The following is a 12,714-nucleotide window of genomic DNA, read 5'->3' as shown; positions in this document are numbered from 1 at the left end:
CCAAATAGGAGGAACAAAGTTAGAACAGGTGGACGGTTTCAAGTACTTAGGATGCATATTCTCACAGGATGGCAACATCGTGAAAGAACTGGAAGCGAGGTGTGGCAAAGCTAATGCAGTGAGCGCTCAGCTACGATCTGCTCTCTTCTGCAAGATGGAAGTCAGTACCAAGACTAAGTTATCTGTGCACCGTTCAATCTTTCGACCAACTTCGTTGTATGGGAGCGAAAGCTGGGTGGATTCAGGTTACATTATCAACAAGGTTGAGGTTACGGATATGAAAGTAGCTAGGATGATTGCAAGTACTAGTAGATGGGAACAATGGCAGGAGGGTGTCCACAATGAGGAAATCAAAGAAAAACTGGGAATGAACTCTATAGATGTAGCAGTCAGGGCGAATAGGCTTAGATGGTGGGGTCATGTTACACGCATGGGAGAAGCAAGGTTACCCAAGAGACTCATGGGTTCAGCAGTCGAGGGTGGGAGGAGTCGGGGCAGACCATGGATAAGGTACCTGGATTCGGTTAAGAATGATTTTGAAGTAATAGGCTTAACATCAGAAGTGGCACCAATGTTAGCACTGAATGGGGGATCATGGAGGAATTTTATAAGGGGGACTATGCTCCAGACTGAACGCTGTAAGGCATAATCAGTCGTAAATGATGATGATGATGATGATGAACACTTTTCCATTTTTTATGACCAAGAGACAACACATTAACACAACCCAATTTCAATTACAGTAGATTTTCAAATATGCCTCCATTGACACGTAAACAAAGGTTACACCGTCGGATCATGTTCTGACACGGGCAAAAACCCCAGGAGTATCCTGAATTGTTCCTGCTGCCGCTACTATCCGGGCAACCAGATCCTCTTCTGATGCAACAGGAGTTGCGCATCTCTCCCCACACAAAAAAGTCGAGAGGGGACATATCTGGGGATCGAGCAGGGCATGGTACAGACCACCTCTACCAATCCACATTTCTGGGAACCGTCGGCCCAGGAATCGACGCACACGACGACTGAAAAGTGCCGGCGCCCCGTCATGTTGAAACCACATGCGTTGTCTTGTAGGGAGCGGGTAGTTGATTAACCCACTATGCAGCTCGTCCGTTGTGGTGCGCTACGTAGTACGCTCCAACCATATCAATGTTTTCACTCCAGGTGTATCGCTCCATTAGTAAACAGAGACAATGCACTACTACACTGGTGGACAGCAGTTGCCTACAACTGAAGAGCGTAATACACCCTCTAACAACTGAAGATCGTAATACGGCCTCTAACAACTGAAGAGCGTAATACAGCCTCCACCGGTTTAAATAATACTCATAGGAAAAAATTACATTAGGGAAAAATATTTGTTTAGATGTCCCCTACAACCTCCCAGAGTTTGTCGGTTTAAATACTTTTCATCGTGTGCCATCACATTCCTTGTGCAAACCTTTCAGTGATCTTGCAGATAAAGATTACTCTGCAATTCTCACTTATGTTCCTGCCAGAAAGTTCATCAAGCCATCTTCAGACTATTTATCTTCCATTCTACTCTCTAACAGCGCACGGGAGAAACGAATACTTAAACCTTTCCGTGCAAGCACTGATTTCTTTTATTTTATTACAGTGGTCATTCCTCCATGTATAGGTGGGTGTCAACAAAATGTTTTCGCACCCGGAGGAGAATGTTGAGGACTGAAATTTGGTGTAAAAATCTAGCCACAACAAAAAACTCCAAATCGCATATCATATCGTGACAGTCTCTCCCCCCTGTTTCGCGATAGTAAAAACGAGCTACCCTTCTTTGAACTTAATCGACGCACTCCGTCAACCATATCTGGTAAGGTTCCCATATCGCAGAGCAATTCGCTGTCAGTCTCTTTAGTGGACCGGTTGCCTCTTTTAAGTGTTCTGCCAATAAAATGAAGACTTTGGGTTGCCTTCCTAGCAACATTATCTATGCGATCGTTTCAATGTATGTCGTTCGTAATTGTAATTCCTAGGTATTTAGCTGAACTGACAACCTTTAGCTCTATTTGATTTCTCGTGTAACCGAAATTTAACGGATTTCTTTTAGTACTCACGTGGATGGCCTCGCATTTTTCCTTATTTCAGGTCAATTGATAGTTTTCGCGTCATACAGATATCTCGTCTAAATAATTTCGCAATTGGTTTTGATCTTCTGATGGCTTTACTAAGCGGTAAACGACAGCACCATCTGCAAACTGCATAAGACGGCTGCTCAGCTTGTCTCTTAAATCTTTTATATAGATTAGGAACAGCAGAGACCTGTAACACTTTCTTGGGGAACGCCAGATATCACTCCTGTTTTACTCGAATACTTTCCGTCAAGTGCTACGAACTGTAACCTTTCTGATAAGAAATAACGAATGCTCTCGTGCATCTGAGACGATACTCCACAGGCACTCCCTTTCAGTAGAAGTATGTTGTAAGAAACGGTGTCAAAAGTCTTCTGGAAAGTCAGAAATATGGAATGAATTTGCGATAGCCTGTCGGCAGCACTCATTACTTCGTGAGAATAAATGGCTCTGAGCACTATGGGACTTAACATCTGTGGTCATCATCCCCTAGAACTTAGAACTACTTAAACCTAACTAACCTAAGGACAGCACACACATCCATGCCCGAGGCAGGATTCGAACCTGCGACCGTAGCAGTCGCGCGGTTCCGGACTGAGCGCCTAGAACCGCTAGACCACCGCGGCCGGCTGAGAATAAATCTCCAGCTGTATTTCACAAGAACGATATTTTCTGAGTCTGTGCTGACCGTGTGTAAACAGATCGTTCTCCTTGAGGTAATTGACAATATTGGACACAGTATATGTTCCGAAACTGTGCTGCAAAACGTCTTTAGTGATGTGAAACTGTTGTTCATCGGACTATTCTTACATCCTTTGAGTAGTGATGAAACCTGTGCGACTTCTGGATACGTGCGTTTGCATACGATTGTCAAATACGGAGCTACTATACATCAGCATACACTGAAAGGAATCTAACTAGTACACAATCCGGAACGGAATAATTACCCTTATTAGATGAATTACGTTGCTTTGCTACAGGAAGGGTATCCACTTATAAGTTTCTCCTGCTGGCAGAAATTCTTGATTCGAATTCTGGAATATTTGCTTCGCGTTTGGCGTAGCAATTACTGAAAACCCTATTTACTAACTTCGCTTTAGTGGCACTGCCTTCGGTAACATTTCCATTGCTATCCTGCAGTGAAGGTATTGACTGTCTCGCTGCTGAAAGAATTTTGAGACAGAGTTTTGTTGTGGAAAATATTGAAAGCATTCGATTGAAGTTCCCGCTAAATTTAGAGCTTCTGTAAAACTTCGCATTCGTGCAATATTTTAAATTTGGCATGAAGTTTTCTGACTAGTTTTGTGTGCCATTAGGTCAGTTCCGTCTTTTATTAATTTATTTGGTGTAAATCTCTCCATTTTTTTTTTTCTTTATTGTAATTTGGACACCCCATACAAGGTGGGCTGCCAGCGGAACAGTGTACTCCGCTCTTCAGCCATAAGCAGTACAATAAAAAAGAAAGGGAGACAGACAAGTAACAGAATGGCGGTTCTCTCCATTGTTATCGATACTATTTCTTTGAATTTAAGCCGCATCTGGTCTACACTTTCATACGTGGATCGGAAGGAATGGGAACTGTCTCTTGGGAAGGCGTCAAGTGAGTTTTTACAGGGTGTTTCAAAAATGACCGGTATATTTGAAACGGCAATAAAAACTAAACGAGCAGCGATAGAAATACACCGTTTGTTGCAATATGCTTGGGACAACAGTACATTTTCAGGCAGACAAACTTTCGAAATTACAGTAGTTACAATTTTCAACAACAGATGGCGCTGCGGTCTGGGAAACTCTATAGTACGACATTTTCCACATATCCACCATGCGTAGCAATAATATGCGGTAGTCTCTGAATGAAATTACCCGAAACCTTTGACAACGTGTCTGGCGGAATGGCTTCACATGCAGATGAGATGTACTGCTTCAGCTGTTCAATTGTTTCTGGATTCTGGCGGTACACCTGGTCTTTCAAGTGTCCCCACAGAAAGAAGTCACAGGGGTTCATGTCTGGCGAATAGGGAGGCTAATCCACGCGCGCCTCCTGTATGTTTCGGATAGCCCAAAGCAATCACACGACCATCGAAATATTCATTCACGAAATTAAAGACGTCGGCCGTGCGATGTGGCCGGGCACCATCTTGCATAAACCACGAGGTGTTCACAGTGTCGTCTAAGGCAGTTTGTACCGCCACAAATTAACGAAGAATGTCCAGATAGCGTGATGCAGTAATCGTTTCGGATCTGAAAAATGGGCCAATGATTCCTTTGGAAGAAATGGCGGCCCAGACCAGTACTTTTTGAGGATGCAGGGACGATGGGACTGCAACATGGGGCTTTTTGGTTCCCCATATGCGCCAGTTCTGTTTATTGACGAAGCCGTCCAGGTAAAAATAAGCTTCGTCAGTAAACCAAATGCTGCCCACATGCATATCGCCGTCATCAATCCTGTGCACTATATCGTTAGCGAATGTCTCTCGTGCAGCAATGGTAGCGGCGCTGAGGGGTTGCCGCGTTTGAATTTTATATGGATAGAGGTGTAAACTCTGGCGCATGAGACGATACGTGGACGTTGGCGTCATTTGGACCGCAGCTGCAACACGGCGAACGGAAACCCGAGGCCGCTGTTGGATCACCTGCTGCACTAGCTGCGCGTTGCCCTCTGTGGTTGCCATACGCGGTCGCCCTACCTTTCCAGCACGTTCATCCGTCACGTTCCCAGTCCATTGAAATTTTTCAAACAGATCCTTTATTGTATCGCTTTTCGATCCTTTGGTTACATTAAACCTCCGTTGAAAACTTCGTCTTGTTGCAACAACACTGTGTTCTAGGCGGTGGAATTCCAACACCAGAAAAATCATCTGTTCTAAGGAATAAACCATGCTGTCTACAGCACACTTGCACGTTGTGAACAGCACACGCTTACAGCAGAAAGACGACGTACAGAATGGCGCACCCACAGACTGCGTTGTCTTCTATATCTTTCACATCACTTGCAGCGCCAACTGTTGTTGAAAATTGTAACTACTGTAATTTCGAAAGTTTGTCCGCCTGAAAATGTACTGTTGTCCCAAGCATATTGCAACAAACGGTGTATTTCTATCGCTGCTCGTTTATTTTTTATTGCCGTTTCAAATATACCGGTCATTTTTGAAACACCCTGTATCTGCTTTTTTAAACAGACATATTTTACGTTTGTTTTCGGTGGGTTTGGATGTTACGGTATTCACTTTCGTTACAACGACCTTCTGGTCACTAATCCCTCTATCCGTCATGATGCACTCAATTTTTCTCGGGATTATTTGTTCAAAATAATTTTCGGAGAAAGCATTCAGTACGGTGTCGTAAGATGTGTTACGCCGTCACCGACTGTAAACCGCATAGTTTATGAGTGAAGTACCTACTGGAAATGAAACAAGTCTTCTTCGAACTGTTCAGCAACTGTATCACCTGGGTCGGGAGATCGATAAAAGGAACCCATTATTAACGTATTCCCGTATAACCTCTGCACATACTAACTGGTTCAATGGTTCAAATGGCTCTGAGCACTATGGGACTTTAAGTTCTGAGGTCATCAGTCCCCTAGAACTTAGAACTACTTAAACCTAGCTTACCTAAGGACATCACACACATCCATGCCCGAGACAGGATTCGAACGTGCGACCGTAGCAGTCGCGCGGTTCCACACTGTAGCGCCTAGAACCGCTCGGTCACCCCGGCCGGCTGCACATACTAACTCACACGAACTATCTGCTTCCGTTTCGCTACAAGACAGACTGTAACAACACACACTAAAGAACTTGTTTGAATTAATGTTTGTATCCACGCACTAGTGTTACCAACTGGCGTCTTATTTGGTAATGCGATAACATCAAGTTTTCTGCAAATGAGATGGCCTTAATCTCTGGCGTAAGGACCACTACTTCTGAAGAAGGTATTTTTACAAATATCGAAACTTAGGTCAAGGGCTAGTCAACCTTTGTTTGCAACTGTTTGGTTGATTTCTCAACCAGCAACTCAGAGACTTCAGGGATTTTTTTCCATCAGATTAGAAAACCTTTTTCAGACACCTCCCACGGTTTGGAATAGCTCTTATTGAGTTTTAGTGTCTTGGCAGAAGATTCGGTACTCTGGCAACTGTGACTGCATTACTGCACCACAAAGTTCGGCCCCTTCTTCTAGCACATTTGAAGGCAGTTCCCTTTCATTGCAGAGGTGTTCGCTGTAATCCTCTTATCTATCTGCGCTTTTCATACAATCAACACAGATTACCCATCCACACGCCATGCTCATACTGTTTTCTGTTCTGCATTTGCAATTAATCTTCATTTTGCCCAGATTTTCTTTATGATTATCTCTTCTCGACTATCTTTATTTTGATATTACAGTAGCCCGTCACAGCTGGAACTTGTCGTCCACAGGTCACCACGGACTGGAGCTAGGAGCTGGTCTTCTCCAGCACGATGGAGGCCTGGGCTTGGCAGCCATCGGGGGCGGACACGACTTTGGAGGACACCTGGAAGGCGGCTTCGACGGCGGCTACGGAGGCGGTCTCCACCACTAACCCTTTCACACTCCAGCCCTCCATCACTAGACATCAACTACCCTCACCAACACATATTCCCAGCCCTCGACTGCTAGTTGCGCACTTCTGTGATCAACGTCGTCACCACATCATTCACCTTCCATCCACATCCAAACTTCTATGCACCCTCGTGATTCAACAACATGAGCGACACGGCCTTCTCTCATCACATGCCAGCACTAAACATTCCTTTCGCCTTCCATTGTTCATTACATCCGACGTGTCTCGGCTGCACAGTGCCAAGAACGTACACCTCTCCCATCTCGTGCAGTCAGAAAACTCATGCTTAAGCCACTCGAACATCAACGTATTCACCAACTGGCTTCAATCCCATAACTGATGTGAGGATGCCCAAAAGCAGTATTACCATTTTGTAATGAAGATTTGTAGAAAAAATAGTAATAAAAATCTTTTATGTCCAGAGTTGAATTGTTTATCTGTAACTCCTGTCACCTGAATTTCCATTGCGTCCCATAGCCCTATCACTTCTTATCCCACACACTACTTAAGGCACTGTCATGGATCGACAGGAGACTCACAAATTAAAACCAGTAAATAAACAAGGTTCAAAATGGTTCAAATGGCTCTGAGCACTATGCGACTTAACTTCTGAGGTCATCAGTCGCCTAGAACTTACAACTAATTAAACCGAACTAACCTAAGTACATCACACACACACATGCCCGAGGCAGGATTCGAACCTGCGACCGTAGCGGTCACGCGGTTCCAGACTGAAGCGCCTAGAACCGCACGGCCACAGCGGCCGGCAAATAAATAAGGACTTAAGTTGTTTAGTACTACTATAATTGCTCTTCATTGTGTAGAAAGGTAAATAACTAACTCTAATTTCCACAGTTCCGCAGGATACACATTGAAAGGTAACTTGTTTGGCGTATTTAATTGACTGAGAATGTTGGCAAAATTTCGTGTACTAACAACATTTATTTTACTAAACAAGTTATAGACTGGATTCCCTAAACAACTTACGGAACAAGTTATAGATTGAATTCCCTAAACAACTTACAGAAGGGTAGAAGGCAAAACTGTACAGGTTGCACAGAACAAATATTTGGGGAGCATGGTAACTAATAACCGGACGAGTGAAAAAGAAATAACAGCTGCAATGGAAACGGTAGGTTTAAAAAAATGAGTTAGCGGAAAGAGTGAAGGAACGAAGGTTAGCCTGGTTAAGAAAAAAAAAAGCAGACTGGGTGGGACATACACCGCGAGGAAATGGAATTTCGACAGAAAGTAGCGATGATACAGTGGAAGGACAGAAGAAAATACGAAGGTGAAGAATAAAACTTGTAGATGAAGTGAAAAGATGAAAATGTGAGACTGCATCTACATTTGTACATCTACATGATTATTCTGCAGTTCACAGTTAAGTGCCTGGCAGAGGTTTCAGACTACTTCTCCACTGTCCCACACTCGATCGGCGCGCGGGAAAAGTGAACACTTAAAGCTGTCAGTGCGAATTTTGATTTCTCTTATTTTATGCTGATGATGGTAGTAACTCTTGCAGCTGCCCATTACATCATTAAACATACACTTCGAAGAAAAGAGTATGGAGAAAACTGGTGGAGCAGTACATCCCTAAGATAGAAAATGCGTGCCGCCTACAGTGTCAAACGACTTTGAACCCAAAGTTCATGTCCGTCAGTGTATTAAGCTATAACATATGTAGAGAGACTTTAAACAGCTGATTCGAGCTTCACGTTATTGCTATGTCAAGTCAACAAATGACCAGGTTTCATTTCCGAACTTTACTTCTTTATTTCACGGAACGAATTTTGCAATCCACTACCAACTGTGTGGCTTAGCGACCTACAGGTCTGTACGACAATGTATAAATATGCAGCAGTAATACCTGACGATGAATAGTACATAAACGAAACGCAGTTGTACTACAATGTTAGAGCATTTGCCTGAGGGAAGTTTGGAGATTAAGTGCAATACTAAGCGAGTCTTCAGTTAAGCTATAATAATACCTGATTACAATATATACCACTGGCCATTAAAATTGCTATACCACGAAGATGACGTGTTACAGACTCGAAATCTAACCGACAGGAACAAGATGATGTGATATTCAAATGATTAGCTTTTCAGAGCATTCAGACAAGGTTGGTGCCGGTGGCGACACCAACGTGGTGACATGAGGAAAGTTTCTAACCGATTTCTCATACACATACAGCAGTTGACCGGCGTTGCCTGGTGAAACGTTGTTGTGATGCCTCGTGTAAGGAGGAGAAATGCGTACCATCACGTTTCCGCCTATCGCGATTGCGGTTTATCGTACGGCGACATTGCTGCTCGCGTAGGTCGAGATCCAATGACTGTTAGAATAATATGGAATCGGTGGATCCCAACGGCCTCGTATCACTAGCAGTCGAGAAGATAGGCATCTTATCCGCATGGCTGTAACGGATCGTGCAGCCACGTCTCGATCCATGAGTCAACAGATGGGGACGTTTGCAAGACAACAACCATCTGCACGAACAGTTGGACGACGTTTGCAGCAGCAGGGACTATCAGCTCGGAGACCACGGCTGCGGTTACCCTTGACGCTGCATCACAGACAGGAGCGTCTGCGATGGTGTACTCAACGACGAACCTGGGTGCACGAATGGTAAAACGTCATTTTTCCGGATGAGTCCAGGTTCTGTTTACAGCGTCATGATGGTCGCATCGGTGTTTGGCGACATCGCGGTGAACGCACATTGGAAGCGTGTATTCGTCATCGCCATACTGGCGTACACCCGGCGTGATGGTATGGAGTGCCATTGGTTACACGTCCCGGTCACCTCTTGTTCGCATTCACGGCACTTTGAACAGTGGACGTTAGATTTCAGATGAGTTACGACCTGTGGCTCTACCCTTCATTCGATCCCTGCGAACCCTACATTTCAGCAGGATAATGCACGACCGCATGTTGCAGGTTCTGTACGGGCCTTTCTGGTTACAGAAAATGTTGGAGTGCTGCCCTGGCCAGCACATTCTCCAGATCTCTCAGCAATTGAAAACGTCTGGTCAATGGTGGCCGAGCAACTGGCTCGTCACAATACGCCAGTCACTACTCTTGATGAACTGTGGTATCGTGTTGAATCTGCATGGGCAGCTGTACCTGTACACGCCATCCAAGCTGTGATTGACTCAATGCCCAGGCGTATCAAGGAGGTGGTTGTTGTCGGTACTGATTTGTCAGGATCTATGCACCCAAATTGCGTGAAAATGTAATCACATGTCAGTTCTAGTATAATACATTTGTCCAATGAATACCCGTTGATCATTTTAATGGCCAGTAGTGTATTTTTCTATATTGCACGTATCTATGCAAATTTAAAAAATCGGAAAGACTATTGATCGTAAATTACGATTGAAATATCAGTGAATGGATAATTCTTATTCTCTTAATCGGAGTTGTATTACATACTGCAGCATTTTTAAGCCATATTCGCTGAAGAGCCAAAGAAACAAGCACACCTACCTAATATCGTATAAAGCCCCTGCGGGCACGCAGAAGTGCAGCAACACGACGTGGCAAGAGCTCGACTAATGTCTGGAGTAGTGCTGGAGGGAACTGACACCGTGAATCCTGCAGGGCTGTCCATAAATCCGTAAGAGCACGAGGGGGTGGAGACCTCTTCTGATCAGCATGTTGTAAGGCATCCCTGATACGCTCAATGTCTGGGGAGTGTGTAAACTCGGAACAGAGCCACTATATAGCAATTATGGACGTGTGGGGCGTCGCATTGTTTTTGCTGAAATTGCCCAAGTCCGTCGGAATGCACAATGGACATGAATGGGTGCAGGTGATCAGACAGAATGGTCACGTACGTGTCACCTGTCAGAGTCGTATCTAGGCATATCAGGGGTCCCATATCACTCCAACTGCACACGCCCTACACCATTACAGAGCCTCCACCACCTTGAACAGTCCCGTGCTGACATGCAGAGTCCGTGGATTCATGAGGTTGTCTCCATAGCCGTACACGTCCATCCGCAGGAAACAATTTGAAACGAGACTCGTCGGACATGTTTCCAGGAATCAACAGTCCAATGTCGGTGTTGACTGGCCCAGGTGAGGTGTAAAGCTTTGTGTCGTGAAGTCATCAAGGGTACACGAGTGGGCTACGAAAGCCCATATCGATGACGTTTCGTTGAATGGTTCCCGCAATGACACTTTTTGATGGCCCAACGTTGAAATCTGCAGCAATTTGCAGTAGGTTTGCACTTCTGTCACGTCGAAAGATTCTCTTCAGTCGTGGTCTGCCCGTTCCTGCAGGATCTTCTTCCGGCTACAGCGATGACGGAGGTTTGATGTTTTACCGGATTCCTGATAATCGCGCTATACTCGTGAAATGGTCGTACGGGAAAATCCCCACTTCACTGCTACCTCGGAGATACTGTGTGCCATCGCTCGTGTGCCGACTATAACACCACGTATAAACTCGCTTAAATCTGGATAACCTGCCATTGTAGCAGCAGTAACCGATCTAACAACTGCGCAAGACGCTTGTTTTCTTGCATAGGCGATGGCGACTATAGCCCGTATTCTGCCTGTTTACGTATATCTGTATTCGAATACTCATGCCTATATCAGTTTCTTTGGCACTTCAGTGTACCTGGCTCGCAAAAGCTCTTTGTACCGTGTGTTGCATTCGCCTTAACCTTTCTTTCGCCACATAATGAAGTTAACGCGACCCTGTTCGGCTGCTCCGACCCTCTAAATTCTGCTGATGTCTGCTGTCTGGTTCGCCAGAAACGCCGATGTTGTGTTTTGTCCTGACCCACTCTCGGTGGCGAAATGTTTTCATTGCGGCCGCCTTGTGTCGACATTGCCGTAATGTAGCGAGAGAGCTTCGCTCCGCTCCTTTCGTAATTTTACCCGTTTTGCTGCCCTTTACAAGGTTGGCATGCAGCAGCGTGCAGTAAGGGAAACCGAAGAAAAATTTGGAGTAGGATTTAAAATTCAAGGAGAAGAAATAAAAACTTTGAATTTTGCCGATGACATTGTAATTCTGTAGAGACAGGAAGGGAATTGAAAGAGTGGTTGAACGGAATGGAAAAGGTTTGAAAGAAGGGTATAAGACGAACAGCAACAAATCGTAATGGACACTAGGCTGCAAGGTTGTATTAGAAGGAGTTTCCAAACGGAAGACACCCGAATCACCCAATCTTTACTGCTGTGTATCAACGCGTTGCCGATACGGAATCCATAGCACCACAGACTACCGATCGAGTAGCTGGCCGAAGTGGCCGAGCGGTTCTAGGCGCTACAGTCTGGAACCGCGCGACCGCTACGGTCGCAGGTTCGAATCCTGCTGCGGGCATGGAAGTGTGTGATGTCCTTAGGTTAGTTAGGTTTGGGTCAAATGGCTCTGAGCACTATGGGACTCAACATCTGAGGTCCTAAGTCCCCTAGAACTTAAAACTATTTAAACCTAACTAACGTAAGGACATCACACACACCCATGCCCGAGGCAGGATCCGAACCTGCGACCGTAGCAGTCCCGCGGTTCTGGACTGCAGCGCCAGAACCGCTAGACCACCGCGGCCGGCTTAGTTCGGTTTAAGTAGTTCTAAGTTCTAGGGGACTGATGACCACAGCAGTTAAGTTCCATAGTGCTCAGAGCCATTTGAACCACTTTTTACTGATCGAGGAAGTCCACGTGTTGCTCGTACACCTGACCAGGAAAAACCTCGTCCTATGGGCTTCGAAGAAGAGACAGGTATGAGTGCAAAATAAGTAGCCCAGACATGTGGTACACGGCCAAATTCAGCATGGAGGATACCTCGCCAGTTACTTCTGTATTCACGTCATCTTCAATGTGGTCAGATGCCGGTCAAATGCCCCCCCCCCCCTCCTCACCCCAATGGGAGAAATTATGGGGCTGGTTTGTTACACAAACTGCCACTCCATTGTTTGTCTAATCAGTTTTGTGTACAGACGAGACACCGTTTGGAAGAGATGGCATAACAAAGGTCCACAACCAACAAATGTGAGCCGACTGCAGTCCTCATGCTACAGTACAG

At 45.2% G+C, this 12,714-nt stretch overlaps 1 protein-coding gene across 1 annotated transcript in view; it reads left to right on the top strand.

Annotated features, from left to right (window-relative positions):
* Positions 1–7,098, top strand: part of LOC124551208 — a 53,027-nt gene extending 45,929 nt beyond the window's left edge. Inside the window, exon 4 of the mRNA XM_047126199.1 lies at positions 6,512–7,098. Within this exon, the coding sequence (XP_046982155.1) occupies positions 6,512–6,654 (143 nt within the window). The 3' untranslated portion in view covers positions 6,655–7,098. The remainder of the gene's footprint in view (positions 1–6,511) is intronic.
* The last annotated feature ends 5,616 nt before the right edge of the window (positions 7,099–12,714 follow it).

The sequence above is a fragment of the Schistocerca americana genome, chromosome 9 (genome assembly GCF_021461395.2).
Source record: "Schistocerca americana isolate TAMUIC-IGC-003095 chromosome 9, iqSchAmer2.1, whole genome shotgun sequence".
Lineage (NCBI taxonomy): Eukaryota > Metazoa > Arthropoda > Insecta > Orthoptera > Acrididae > Schistocerca > Schistocerca americana.
The sequence above is the reverse complement of the archived record's forward strand: the minus strand, read 5'-3'. Positions and strand labels throughout refer to the sequence as shown.